The 15,368-nt window shown below is 44.5% G+C and overlaps 1 protein-coding gene across 1 annotated transcript in view; it reads right to left on the reverse strand.

Annotated features, from left to right (window-relative positions):
• Positions 1-15,368, reverse strand: part of LOC123485660 (dachshund homolog 1-like) — a gene marked incomplete at its 5' end in the record, with an annotated part of 17,956 nt that continues 2,588 nt past the window's right edge. Inside the window, 5 exons of the mRNA XM_045216737.1 lie at positions 1-738; positions 1,748-1,819; positions 2,069-2,206; positions 2,554-2,704; positions 3,588-3,760. Of these exons, the coding sequence (XP_045072672.1) occupies positions 701-738; positions 1,748-1,819; positions 2,069-2,206; positions 2,554-2,704; positions 3,588-3,760 (572 nt within the window). The remainder of the gene's footprint in view (positions 739-1,747; positions 1,820-2,068; positions 2,207-2,553; positions 2,705-3,587; positions 3,761-15,368) is intronic.

Raw genomic sequence — 15,368 nt, forward strand, 5'->3', positions numbered from 1 at the left:
AATGTTTGTATTCTTTTTTTTCCATCTAGCTGATCTACTGCATACAATACACAATACAATATGTTTACTTTATGTACACATACAATACCATAGGTCAGGAATCCTTTACCTTTCATCTGATATACATCAATGGCAAAGGACTAACTGTAATTTTCCATTACTAGAATAAACAACAAAAACTAATATCGTAATGAAACATTGTATCAATTTATGTACAGAAATAACATAATAAATTAACCTCTAGATTACTGACCTTCATGACATTATGCTTTAAAACATTTAAATCTTATAAAATTTGAGACAGGAATACGGACAATAAGTCAAAAATCGGATGTGGATTTGTCCTTCTCTGAGTATTTGGGCTGGTTTAAATAAAGTATAAAAATCTCTCACTCAGTTACACTTTGTTGTGAATGTGTTGCTGTGAAATACATTGGTATTGCATGTACCACTGTTATGACAATGCTTGGATGATTTGTTCTTTGTTGTGTATTGTCAGTCTTTTATGGCAGTGTGGAGTACTGAAACGTCCATAATGTTGCTGCTGCAAGTCCCTGGAATCTCTCCAATGGTGCTCGAATCGATCTTCTCTTCTCTCCATGGTGTCTTCAATACATCACTGTGGTTTTCAGGAAGAGTCTCTCCATGTTGTCTTCAATACATCACTGTGGTTTTCAGGAAGAGTCTCTTCATGCTGTCTTTAATACATCACTGTGGTTTTCAGGAAGAGTCTTCCATCTGAGAAACAACAGGTGAAAAACAAAGATGGTAAACAAAGATAGTCAACTAAGATGATAAACAAAGATAGTAAATGAAGATGATCAGCAAAGATAGCAAACTAAGATACATAAGAGTATTGTTCTGTTTTGTCTTCTAGGGCCTATTGTCTGTTGTCTGTTTAAAACACTCTTTGGAAAGATGTATTACTGCATGTAAATTATGCAAATGATGTCTATGCAAATACAACAGGAGGACAATTAAGACAGCCATTAATTACGGGGCCTTGCTCTTTTTTTTTGCTTCACTGACATTAAATTAAATTTCCCTTTTAACGGTTTAGATGTTTGATCTGCTAACAAAGAGGGAGCCAGTCCCTGTCGGGGACTCTGCAGCAGGAGAGAGAGGGGGTAGATGGGGTCTGTGTGGGGACTCTGTATCAGGAGAGAGAGGAAGTGGATGGGGTCTGTGGGGGAGAGAGGGGTAGATGGGGTCTGTGGGGGGACTCTGTATCAGGAGAGAGAGGAAGTGGATGGGGTCTGTGGGGGAGAGAGGGGGTAGATGGGGTCTGTGGGGGGACTCTGTATCAGGAGAGAGAGGAAGTGGATGGGGTCTGTGGGGGAGAGAGGGGGTAGATGGGGTCTGTGGGGGGACTCTGTATCAGGAGAGAGAGGAAGTGGATGGGGTCTGTGGGGTAGAGAGGGGGTAGATGGGGTGTACTGTCATTCTGATATACAGAGCAATGAGAGCATCTGAAATGGTCATCACTTAGGCCCTAGTTTGGGACTCCACACAGAGCTGGTGAAAATGCATTTATAGTACTAAGTGTGTAATAGAGTCATACACTCAAACACCTTCATAACAGATTAGAATAGAGTCATACACTCAAACACCCACTTAACTACTAAAAACTGTTTATCAACTTGATTTCTGCTACATAAACCAACAGAGTTAGTTTAACTCAACGTAAACACCCAGACATTTAGGCAACTAGGATAAGGATGGATGAGCCATTCAGAAGCTGTCTTACCTTGTATCGTTGCCTCTGCATCAGTCCTGCCGTTACCTTGGTTACCGTTGTCTACTTCCTGGGTCAGTGAGTCTGATTGGAGGGTAATGATGACGGAGAGGCGGGAGTTTAGTCATTAATTATCACACTTGATTACTACTAAATGAGAAGTAAAAGGGTAATAGATGCACTACATCCATTTTCATAAATGAACATAAATGACAACATAAAACTGCACCATTAATTAAGAGTGAATAAAGAGTAAAATGTCAATTAAATGTAAAACTGAAGTGAATGTGAATGAAATCAGAATGTAAAAGGTCATGTAGCCTAAATGCTTACCACAGAGGGCTCTGTCTGATGCTACAGTCTTCTGCAGTGTCTGCTCTGCATGGTCTCTCAGTTTAGACTCAAACTCCAGAGCCTCCTGAAGTTTCCTCTTTGTCTTCTTCTCCTTCTTCAGACGCTTCTGCATCAGCACTGAAATAGACAGAACATTTGAGGCACTGAAATAGACAGAACATTTGAGGCACTGAAATAAACAGAACAATTGAGGCACTGAAATAGACAGAACATTTGAGGCACTGAAATTGACAGAACATTTGAGGCACTGAAATTGACAGAACATTTGAGGCACTGAAATAGACAGAACATTTGAGGCACTGAAATAGACAGAACATTTGAGGCACTGAAATTGACAGAACATTTGAGGCACTGAAATAGACAGAACATTTGAGGATTGTGAGGAATTGCGGTGCTTGTTTTCAGGAAACAGAGATGTGTAGTATGATGTGCAGTGTGTTGTGTGTAATGTAGTGTTAACCTACCTCTGTTTTTCTGCTCCATGGTGAGCTGTCTCTCCAGTTTCTCTCTTAGCTCCCTCTCTCTGAACAGTTCCATCTTCAGCGCTGACTTCTCCGTCTGCACCTGCTTGTCCTGAGCACGCGTGTTGTCTATGGCAACCTTCAGCAAGCCCTGCTTGGAGGGCACAGAGTAAGACACACATCAAGAGGTTGTTACACTAAATCCATACATCATTGTAGTGTGTAGTCTCTACATCTCATATCTAAATCCATACATCACTGTAGTGTGTAGTCTCTACATCTCATATCTAAATCCATACATCACTGTAGTGTGCAGTCTCTACATCTCATATCTAAATCCATACATCACTGTAGTGTGTAGTCTCTACATATCTTATCTAAATCCATACATCACTGTTGTGTGTAGTCTCTACATCTCATATCTCCCATCTCAATGTTAGAAGTCTTACGGGACATTTAAAAAATAATATTCAAAATAAATATGCTGGAGGTAGAGTTGGGTGTTTTGAGGTTTAAACAATGATTGGTGATCCCCCAGAGACACAGTTAGAGAGCTGAGTTGAAGTGGAGCCCAGAGACACAGTTAGAGAGATGAGTTGAAGTGGAGCCCAGAGACACAGTTAGAGAGATGAGTTGAAGTGGAGCCCAGAGACACAGTTAGAGAGATGAGTTGAAGTGGAGCCCAGAGACACAGTTAGAGAGATGAGTTGAAGTGGAGCCCAGAGACACAGTTAGAGAGATGAGTTGAAGTGGAGCCCAGAGACACAGTTAGAGAGATGAGTTGAAGTGGAGCCCAGAGACACAGTTAGAGAGATGAGTTGAAGTGGAGCCCAGAGACACAGTTAGAGAGATGAGTTGAAGTGGAGTTACACATCCAGATGTGTGATGACAAACTGTGAGTGGAGAAAGAAAATGCATAGCCTACGCACATCCAATGTCTTTAAGTAGGTGCTGGATATCAAAACATGTTCAGCAAAACATTGTCACCAATATACCCTATGGGATTATTCAGTGGAAAACAGTGAGTAGAGCCCCACCTGGATGTTAGTGAGAAGTGTCTCTATTGACGACAGCCCCTCAGGGAAGATAAAGGGGCCGGGGAACCCTGGAGGAAGCTTCTGCCCCGAGAACGACAGCCTCTCATAGCCGTCTCTGACTGGCTCTCTGACTGGCTCTCTGACTGTCTGGGTGCTCAGGGAACCACAGTCATCTGGGGACAAACAAAGAAAAAACAGTAGAGAAGTCATGAGAATGCATGTACAGTTGTGATTGGCTCTCCTGTGTAAAAACAAAAGAAAGAGTGTGATGGTGATATTTATTCTTCAGAACATGCAAATTAGAGGAAGATTGTAATTGGCTGTGTCCACAACTAAACTACAACTGACAAACACAAGAAACAAAACCCACTGCTGAATAGCCAACCTTTTCAGTGTGGCACCACTGCTGTTAAGACACACAGATGGAAACACACACTATCCCCTGAGTATGCTGTAATACTGTGTACTGTACACAAGTGTCTGTTCTCCTGCACAACTGACATTGATAACTATGTCATGGCCAAGTTTAAATCACACACTTTCTCCTTCTCTTGTCTTTCTCCTCACAGACAGACGCCTGCGATCTCTGCCAGTTGGTATAGAAAGCCAACAGCTGGTCTGTTTCTTTAATTAGTTTAAGTGTCTCTTCCACCCCTCTGTCTCTATGGCAGATTGAGTAGGGTTGTTTGACCTCCTCTACAGATCAGATTGTTTGACCTCCTCTACAGATCAGATTGTTTGACCTCCTCTACAGATCAGATTGTTTGACCTCCTCTACAGATCAGATTGTTTGATCTCCTCTACAGATCAGATTGTTTGACCTCCTCTACAGATCAGATTGTTTGACCTCCTCTACAGATCAGATTGTTTGACCTCCTCTACAGATCAGATTGCTTGACCTCCTCTACAGATCAGATTGCTTTACCTCCTCTACAGATCAGATTGTTTGACCTCTACAGATCAGATTGTTTGACCTCCTCTACAGATCAGATTGTTTGACCTCCTCTACAGATCAGATTGTTTGACCTCCTCTACAGATCAGATTGTTTGACCTCCTCTACAGATCAGATTGTTTGACCTCCTCTACAGGTCAGATTGTTTGACCTCTACAGATCAGATTGTTTTACCTCCTCTACAGATCAGATTGTTTGACCTCCTCTACAGATCAGATTGTTTGACCTCCTCTACAGATCAGATTGTTTGACCTCCTCTACAGATCAGATTGTTTGACCTCCTCTACAGATCAGATTGTTTGACCTCCTCTTCAGATCAGATTGTTTGACCTCCTCTACAGATCAGATTGTTTTACCTCCTCTACAGATCAGATTGTTTGACCTCCTCTACAGATCAGATTGTTTGACCTCCTCTACAGATCAGATTGTTTGACCTCCTCTACAGATCAGATTGTTTGACCTCTACAGATCAGATTGTTTTACCTCCTCTACAGATCAGATTGTTTGACCTCCTCTACAGATCAGATTGTTTGACCTCCTCTACAGATCAGATTGTTTGACCTCCTCTACAGATCAGATTGTTTTACCTCCTCTTCAGATCAGATTGTTTGACCTCCTCTACAGATCAGATTGTTTTACCTCCTCTACAGATCAGATTGAGTAAAGACATCACAGATTAAGCAGTGAGACCCTGGCAGCACAATAACAGCTCTGTGAGTCTTATTTCCTCTCCATGTAAATCACTGTTTGAGAGAGGATGGCCTTTTTTTGTTGTTGCTTTGATGACTTTCTTTACGACTCACAATGAAGACCGAATTAACATTAGCTTTTTAGCTAAAGGTGCATTCAACTTCATTCCAAGCAGCTAAATGCTAATGTCAACTTTCGAAGGTTGGGAGGGAAAAAACGTCTTCCTGTTTTCTGTTTGAGCAGCAGTTTGTGTAGAGAGGAGAGGAGAGACACCGTTCTGCAGTAGAATATTAATGAGACCATTAAAACAATAACAGAACAACATGGTTCTGGATAATCCAGAAGTAGTCATGTTTCTGGTGTGCTGTTTTCCTGCTGTTCTAGTGATGGGAGTTTGAAGACTAGTTTACAAGGCAGGCTGTGGGCTATGATGCTCCGCCAGTTTTTCATGTCACTACTCCAACTGAAGGCTCTTAGATGCCCTACAGTACTCTGAATTACATTTACATTATTTCCTAAAAACTATTTTGAAGAAAAATTAAAGCGCTTCTGGGCGGTAGAGTTCACTGTGCTCTGTCTGAACTGTGGTCACCACTTAAACTACAGGCTGTCTCACCTTCACCTGAGTCTGATGGGGTTGAATTAGATTTACCCTACACACTCACGCACACACACCATCACATTTTACTCCACCTAGCTGGCAAAGCATCTTTGCTCCTTCCCCTCCTGTTCTCTCCTCCCTCTTCCCCTCTCCATCCCAGCCTCCAATCTTGGCAGGGCAAACAGGCTAGTGTCACATTCAATGTGTTTCAAAGAGAAAATCCCTCTCTCTCTCTCTCTCTCTCTCTCTCTCTCTCTCTCTCTCTCTCTCTCTCTCTCTCTCCCTCTCTCTCTCTCTCTCTCTCTCTCTCTCCCTCTCTCTCTCTCTCTCTCTCCTCTCTCTCTCTCTCTCTCTCTCTCTCTCTCTCTCTCTCTCTCTCTCTCTCTCTCTCTCTCGTCCATCTCTCACTCCCTCCTCCCTTTCTCTATCTCTCTTTTCATTTCCTCTCCCGTTTCTAAAATCATCCCTCTATATCAGTACTAGATGTAATTAGCAGTCTGTCAGTGTCAGGTGTTGCTCAGCGCTCGTCAAACGCAGGGCGTCTAACTCTACTTCTTCTCCTGTGGCCCCTTAGGGCCCCCCCGCTCCCTACTGCAGCATCAGCGGGATGCTGTATAGATCCCCCTCCCTCTCCTCCCCTCCCTCCTCCCCTCCTTCAATGTGACTGATCCTCTATTGAGTTACTGTTTTATCCATCTCTCCCTCCTCTCCCTCATCCTTTCCCTCCACCCTCTCCCTCCACCCTCTCCTCCATCCTCTCCCCCCATCCTCTCCCCCCTCTCCTCTCCTCTCCCCCCTCTCCTCTCCCCCCTCTCCTTCTCCTTCTCTCCTCTCCTTATCTCCTCTCCCTCTCTCTCATCCTCTCCTTCTCTCCTCTCCTTCTCTCCTCTCCCTCTCTTCTCTCCTCTCCTTCTCTCCTCTCCTTCTCTCCTCTTCCTCTCTCTCATCCTCTCCTTCTCTCCTCTCCTTCTCTCCTCTCCCTCTCTTCTCTCCTCTCCTTCTCTCCTCTCCTTCTCTCCTCTTCCTCTCTCTCATCCTCTCCTTCTCTCCTCTCCCTCTCTTCTCTCCTCTCCTTCTATCCTCTCCCTCTCTACTCTCTTCTCCTCTCCTTCTCTCCTCTCCTTCTCTCCTCTCCCTCTCTCCTATCCTTCTCTCCTCTCCCTCTCTCCTCTCCTTCTCTCCTCTCCTCTCCTTCTCTCCTCTCCCTCTCTCCTCTCCTCTCCTTCTCTCCTCTCCCTCTCTCATCTCTCCTCTCCTCTCCTCTCCTCCTCTCCTCTCCTCTCCTCTCCTCTCCTCTCCTCTCCTCTCCCTTTATCCTCTCCTCTCCTCTCCCTCTCTCCTCTCCCCTCCCTTTCTCCCCTCCTCCTCTACCTCTCTCCTCTCCTCCCCTCCTCCTCTCCTCTCTCCTCTCCTCCTATCCTCTCCCTCTCTCCCCTCATCTCCTCTCCCTCTCCCTCTCTCCTCCCCAGATCTCTTCATCCAAGGTCATTGTTTTATTTTTTTTCTCTTTTTTCTTTCCATCATCCTCTTTCTTATTGGCTCCTCTTCCATCCCTCCTTCCCTTGGGCTGATGAACTCCACCAAGTGAAGCGTCCTGACTGTCAGCAGAAGTGAAGAGAGGTGAGGTCTGAATGAAGTTGAAAGGAAAAGGCTTATTGTGGACAAAGTGGATTAACTGTCTTCTGATCTTTCATCTTAACATTGGATCAAGTGTTCAAACAGAGAATATAGCTAGAAGAGTACATTCACAAACGTACTCTAATGATTCATATGTGACAGAATGACAGAATTCAGAAAACAGCAGGATGTTTTAAAACCTATTTCTTTGTGTACACTAGATATTCAACTCCATTCAATCCCTTAGAGGAACCAATCAAATTATGTACCACCACAATTACAACTGAACAAGCCGACCAGTAACTGGCATGGTTTTTCATTTGTCCATAAAGCAAACCAATTGATTAAATTAAACATATGCCTAATCAAAACAGTTCCAATTAGCCTCTCATGTATCATCTATCCAGTCGTCCCACTAGTTCAGTTCTACCATTATGAACCATGTCTTATTAAACTAATGCATCCTGTTTCATATAATCATCACTCTCTTTATGACCGTACACGTCTCTTACTGGTTAAATCTTATTGGTTTAATTACATATCTGGCAACGCGGTTCTCTGTCATCCTGCCAAACAGAAACCTGTGAAGTGTGAAGTGTGTTTTATTCAAATGGCCTAGTATGTAATGTAATGACTGTACTCTCTTCTCTCTCTCTCTCTCTCTCTCTCTCTCTCTCTCTCTCTCTCTCTCTCTCTCTCTCTCTCTCTCTCTCTCTCTTCTCTCTTCTCTCTCTCTTCTCTCTCTCTCTCTCTCTCTCTCTCTCTCTCTCTCTCTCTCTCTCTCTCTCTCTCTCTCTCAATTCTGCTGACTGTTTTGCCCTTGAACAGTCCTCATTAAGCTAATGTAAACCTTCATAACGGAAAAACCACACAACTGACGCAAACGGCAGCCTCAAAGCTTGGGAGGTGGTCATTATGGAAATCAGCTGGCTGTGAGAGGAGCCGTGGCGAGAGGGCCTTGTTCATTAATTCATGCTCTGCAAATCGCTAACTAATTTAGCCCCGCTGCCTCTCCTTCCTCTCCTCTCTCCTCTCTAATGGATTATTCCATATAATTATTTGTCTTCACTTCATCTCCGCTTCCCACAAAGACCACCGAGAGAGAGAGAGAGAGAGAGAGGGAGTAGAGAGAGAGAGGGAATAGAGAGAGAGAGAGAGGAGGGAGAGAGAGAGAGAGAGAGAGAGAGAGAGAGAGAGATAGAGAGAGAGAGAGAGAGAGAGAGAGACAGAGAGAGAGACAGAGAGAGAGAGAGAGAGAGAGAGGGGGGGAGAGAGAAGTGGGGGGAGAGAGAGTGAGAGAAGTGGGGAGAGAGAGAGAGAGAGAGAGAGAGAGAGAGAGAGAGAGAGAGAGAGAGAGAGAGAGAGAGAGAGAGAGAGTAGGGACAGACAATGAATCCTGATCGGTGCATTAGGACCTCTATCGCTGTCCTCACCTTCACAGGAATCAACTACTAACTATTTCCTGTAATTGTGTTCATATTCAGTGATATCCGACAATGATGCTAAGGCTGAGAGAGAGAGAGAGAGAGAGACAGGCAGACAGACAGAGAAAGAGAGAGAGACAGAGAGACAGAGACAGAGAGAGACAGAGAGACAGAGACAGAGAAAGCGAGACAGAGACAGAGACAGAGAGAGAGAGAGAGAGAGAGAGAGAGAGAGAGAGAGAGAGAGAGAGAGAGAGAGAGAGAGAGAGAGAGAGACAGACAGACAGACAGACAGACAGACAGACAGAGTGACAGAGACAGAGCGACATAGAGATAGACAGAGAGAGAAAGAGAGAGAGACAGAGAGAGAGAGAGAGAGACAGACAGAGACAGACAGAGACAGACAGACAGAGAGACAGAGAGATAGAGAGACAGAGACAGAGACAGAGAGAGACAGCGAGAGAGAGACAGAGAGACAGAGAGAGAGACAGAGAGACAGAGAGACAGAGAGAGAGAGAGAGAGAGAGAGAGAGAGAGAGAGACAGACAGAGAGACAGAGAGAGAGACAGAAAGAGACAGAGAGAGAGAGAGGGAGAGAGACAGAGAGACAGAGACAGAGAGACAGAGAGACAGAGAGACAGAGAGACAGAGAGATAGAGAGATAGAGACAGAGAGACAGAGAGAGACAGAGAGACAGAGAGAGACAGAGAGACAGAGAGACGAGAGAGAGAGAGAGAGAGAGAGAGAGACAGAGAGAGACAGAGAGACAGAGAACAAGAGAGAGAGAGAGAGAGAGAGAGAGAGAGAGAGAGAGAGAGAGAGAGAGAGAGAGAGAGAGAGACAGAGAGACAGAGAGACAGAGAGACAGAGAGAGAGAGAGAGAGAGAGACAGAGAGAGACAGAGAGACAGAGAACAAGAGAGAGAGAGCGAGACAGAGAGAGAGACAGAGAGTCAATGGTGCAGCAGAACAGAGCAGCAGCAGTAGCAGAGCCCACAGGCACCATGTCCCCACTCCCACTCAGCGCTGAGTCCATTCTCTACCCTCCAGAGGCTAAAAATGACACAATGAGGAAAGCTTTTAAACAGAATCTACTAAAGGGGAGGCCAGAAACCCTTTTCACAGACCTCTACAAAAACGGTGATGTGAGTAATCTCATCTTTCTCACTGACCAGCCAAATGCATGGCGCTCAGCAGTCTGCTCTCACTACCCATAAAGAAAGAGGGAATCTGTAATGGGTGGAAGCTGAAAGTCAAAGACACAGACGACCCTGACAGCACCATGATAACGATCAACCTCTACAAGACTGGGACTGTCATGGTGCAAGGTAACCTTAGGCTGTTTGAAACAGACTTTCAGACCATTAAGGAGAGAGCATAGAGAGAGAAGGACACCACCAGTGACATGCCCTCCAACAAGTCAAACTCCACCAGCACCAGCACCACCCTCACCCCAACTATCCCCACCCAAAAAGGCACATCCAGCACCTCTCTTCCCACCATAGTGGAGGACACGCCCCAGGAGGAGAGCGACCCCCTCAGTGCAGAGCAGGCTCAGGCCCTCCTCACCACCATGGTTGCCATGAGGGATCAGTTCACCAAACTGGAGGGAGAGGTGGTCCTGCTCAGGGAGAGTGTGAGCAAACAGCAACCAGACATCCACACCTTAGAGGAGCTCCTAACCAAGGTGCGGACAGAGCAGGACAGCAGCCTTGCAACACAGCTGAAAGAAGTTCAGCAAGAGAGAGACGGACTCAAGAGAGAACTGGCTGATCTAACAAAGGAGGTGAGAGAGCTCCAAAAAGACAGGCAGAGCAGTAATAACGAGCTGACCACACTAAGAGAGGAGCTGCAGGAGAGAAAGAGAACAGAGGACAGGCTGCAGGAGCAGCTAGATCACCACTCTATGACCTGCCCTCACACAGCAGAGGAGCCCACATCAACCAGCCAGGCCTCCCCAGCCCTGCCAGCTGCATGGCTCCCCCCCCAGCCCCCAGAACAGCCTCCCACTGACAGCGGCACCGGCACAGACCAGCCACACCCCAGCTCCAACACCTACCAGCCCCAACTCTACCCCCTCCAGTCCAGAAGAAACACTGGCTGAGATTGTCCTGTTGATGGACTCAAATGGGAAGTTTGTTCAGGAGAATAAACTTTTCCCTAGACACAAAACGAGAAAGGTATGCCATGGCGCTGCTTGATAAAGCCCAGCTCGGGTCGCCAAGCCACATAATCATACACACCGGAAGCAACGACCTGCGTGCTCAGCAGGAGAGGGTGGCGACTTCACTACGGGGAGTGATTGATGATCAGCAATCTTCCCCAACTCAAGGATCGTGGTGTCAACCCTTCTACAGAGGAAGGACTTCCACCCTGCCACAATCCAAAGAATAAACGCCAGCCTCTCCCGGGACTGTGCCCTGCGACCCAATGTACACCTGGCCCACCATCCCACCCTCGATCTGGACTGTCTCTATGACCATGTTCACCTGTACAGGGAGACAGTCCCCATCCTTGCTAAGACTCTCAAGGACGTCGCTTTAAACCGCATCCCGACCTCTCCACCCAGGAACAGCGGAGCAATCTCCACCCCCCCGAGATCACAGAGACAACACCCCGGACCAGCACCCTGGACCCCACAGCCACGGCCACAGCACCACCAACCTCAATGCCCACCACATCCAGCGCAGCACAGACCACCCCAGCCCAGCTTCAGACCCACCCAGACAAGGCCTAACACCCCCCTCCCCCCACCACAGACCCACACCTGGAGGAGCCACAGCCCGGCAGACAGAGCTATGCACAAGCTGTGAGAGGAGCAACTGGCCCAGCTCCCACCAATGAAATGAGTGACATCAAAGAAATGCTGAATCTACTATGCTCACATGTGATAGGCCAAGGGTCATGGTAAGATGAGCACAAGAACTCCACCATCCTCACACTACATCCACCCAAGTGGCATGACACAAATACTATCTTAAATGATAAACAACTCACATTTGCATAATAAGAGTTTACCTTAATTGAAAAATCCTATTTTAATAGTTCTTGTTGGATTGTGAGTGTTTATCTCATTTTGAAGGTAAAGAAAAAACAGTTATGAAGTCTTTTTACGTTGCATGTTGGAATTTACAAGGATTGAAGTACTCTGCTTTTGGGCTAAAGAGCAGAAACCCAGACTTCCTTAAAAAATTGATGATGTTGATTTTGTAGTACTACAGGAAACATGGTGCAGAGGTGATGTTTCCACTGGCTGTCCACTAGGTTATAGGGAGATAATCGTACCATCCACCAAATTAAAAGGAATCACACAAGGCAGAGACTCAGGGGGAATGCTAATATGGTATAAATCTGAACTAACTAATTCAATCGAATTGTTTAAAACAGGAGAATTCTTTATCTGGCTAAAAATCAACAAGGAGGCTATCTTAACAGATAAAAACGTCTTCCTCTGTGCCACATACAGTCCCCCCTCAGAGTCACCCTACTTCAATGAAGAGAGTTTCTCCATTCTAGAGGGGAAGATTAGTCACTTTCAGGCCCAAGGCAATGTGCTGGTCTGTGGAGACCTGAATGCTAGAACAGCAGAAGAACTAGACACTATTAACAGTCATGGGGACAAACACCTACCGGGAAGTAACAACCTTTCCCTTCCCACATACCCCCCCCCCCAGAAACAACTATGACAAAGTGAAAAACAAAAATGGAGTACAGCTCCTGAAGCTCTGTCGAACACTGGGTCTGTACATAGTCAATGGTAGGCTAAGAGGGGACTCTTTTGGTAGGTACACCTACAGCTCATCCCTTGGCAGCAGTACTGTAGACTACTTCATCATAGACCTCAACCCAGAGTCTCTCAGAGCCTTCACAGTCAGCCCACTAACACCTCTCTCAGACCACAGTAAAATCACAGTGTATCTGAAAAGAGCAGAACCCAACCATGAAGCATCACTACCAAAAAGCAATTAGTAGCCAAAAAATACAATCTCTCCTGCACAACTTTTTAGCATTAACATTCTCCTTCAGCAATGAAGGTGTACATTTGGCCGTTTGGAACATAAACTTTATATTTGACAAATTAGCCTCCTTGGCTAATCTTAAGAAACATAAGAGCAAACCAAAAAGAATAGATAACGAAAAATGGTTTGATAATGATTGCAAAAATCTAAGAAAGTCATTGAGAAATATATCTAATCAAAAACGCAGAGTCCCAAACAACAAAAATATACGCCTTCAATATGGGGAAACACTGAAGCAACACAAACACACCCTAAGAACAAAAAAAGAACAGCACATTAGAAATCAGCTGGATGTAATTGAGGAATCCATAGAATCAAACCACTTCTGGGAGAATTTGAATAAATTAAACAAACCTCATAATGAGGAATTGGCTATCCAAAATGGGGATATGTGGAGAAATCACTTTGCAAACCTCTACTGCAATATAACAAAGAGCCCAGAACAACAAGATATACAAGAAACATTACAAATCCTTGAATCAGCAGTCAAAGACTATCAGAATCCTGTGGATACCCCAATTACAGAACAATAATTATAGGAAAAACTTTGCACTCTCCAACCCAAAAAGGCCTGTGGTGCTGATGGTATTTTAAATGAAATGATCAAATATACAGACCACAAATTCAAAGTGGCTATACTAAAACTCTTCAACATTATCCTAACTGCAGGTATTTTCCCCGATATTTGGAACCAAGGATTGATCACACCAATTTATAAAAATTGAGACAAATTTGACCCAGATAATTACAGAGGAATTTGCATTAACAGCAACTTGGGGGAAATTCTCTGCAGTATCATAAACAGCAGACTACATAATTTCCTTGATGAACACAACATCCTAAGCAGAAGCCAGATTGGATTTGTAAAAAATTATGGAGTACAAAAATGGAGTACAGCTCCTGAAGCTCTGTCGAACACTGGGTCTGTACTCGTGTTTTGTAGACTTCAAGAAAGCATTTGATTCAATTTGGCACGAAGGTCTTTTTTTACAAACTAATAGAAAGTGGTATTGGAGGGAAAACATATTATGTTTTTAAATCAATGTACACTAAAAACAAATGTGCGATTAAAATCGGCAACAAGCAAACAGTCTTCTTCTCTCAGGGACGTGGAGTGAAACAGGGCTAGACCAGACTATTTAATAGACCAGACTATTTAACATCTACATTAACGAATTGGCAAAAACATTACAAGAATCGGCAGCACCTGGTCTCCCCCTACACAACACTGAAATCAAGTGTCTGCTGTACGCAGATGACCTGGTGCTACTGTCTCCCACTAAGGAGGGGTTACAGCAGCATCTAGATCACAGATTCTGTCAGACCTGGGCCCTGACCGTTAATAAAAAATAAACAAATATAATGATATTCCAAAAAAGGTCCGGAAATCAGGATGACAAATATAAATTCTATTTGGACACAGTTCTATTAGAACACACCAAAAATTACACATATCTAGGACTAAATATCAGCAACACAGGTAGCTTTCACATGGCTGTGAATGAGCTGAGAGACAAAGCAAGAAGAGCATTCTATGCCATTAAAAGGAATATTAAAATCGAAATTCCAATTAGAATCTGGCTCAAAATTTTCCAGTCAGTTATAGAACCAATTGCTCTATATGGCAGCGAAGTATGGGGTCCGCTCTCTAATACTGAATTTACCAAATGGGACAAACATCCAATCGAAATACTGCATGCAGAGTTTTGCAAGACTGTATTGCAAGTGCAAAGAAAAACTCAAAATAACGCATGTAGAGCAGAATTGGGCCAATACCCACTCCTTATTCGAATAGAAAAAAGAGCCATCAAATTTTACAACCATCTAAAAACAAGTGACCCCAAAACATTCCATCACACAGCTCTACTATGTCAAGAGATGAAACAAGAGAAGAGTCCCCTCAGCCAGCTGGTTCTGAGGCTCAGTTCACTAACCAAAACCAACCTCATAGAGCCTCAGGACAGCACTCAGAAAATCTGGCCCAAACAAATCATCACAAAGCAAAAAGAAAAATATATCACCTATTGGAAAGACACCACAAAAAATCAAAGTAAACTTAAATGCTATTTGGCTCTAAACAGACAGTACATGGTGGCAGACTATCTGACCACTGTGACTGATAGAAAACTGAGAAAAACACTGACTAGGTACAGACTCAGTGAGCACAGTCTGGCTATAGAGACCGGTCGTCACAGGCAAACCTGGCTGCCCAGAGAGGACAGGCTGTGCTCACTCTGCCCCTAGGAGAGGTAGAGACAGAGCTGCATTTCCTATTACACTGTGACAAATACTCAGACCTAAGAGAATCTTTCTTTCCCAAAATTATCATTCAGTACAAAGAATTTGAAACTATAAAAGAGGAAGAAAAAATCAAATATTTATTGGGTGAAAAGCCAAAGTGTGCAATTTTGGCAGCCAAATATGTGTCCTCCTGCCACAACCTGAGGGACAGCCAGTGAAAAGTGTAATGTAATGTCA

The sequence above is a fragment of the Coregonus clupeaformis genome, unplaced genomic scaffold, assembly GCF_020615455.1.
Source record: "Coregonus clupeaformis isolate EN_2021a unplaced genomic scaffold, ASM2061545v1 scaf0782, whole genome shotgun sequence".
Taxonomy (NCBI): domain Eukaryota; kingdom Metazoa; phylum Chordata; class Actinopteri; order Salmoniformes; family Salmonidae; genus Coregonus; species Coregonus clupeaformis.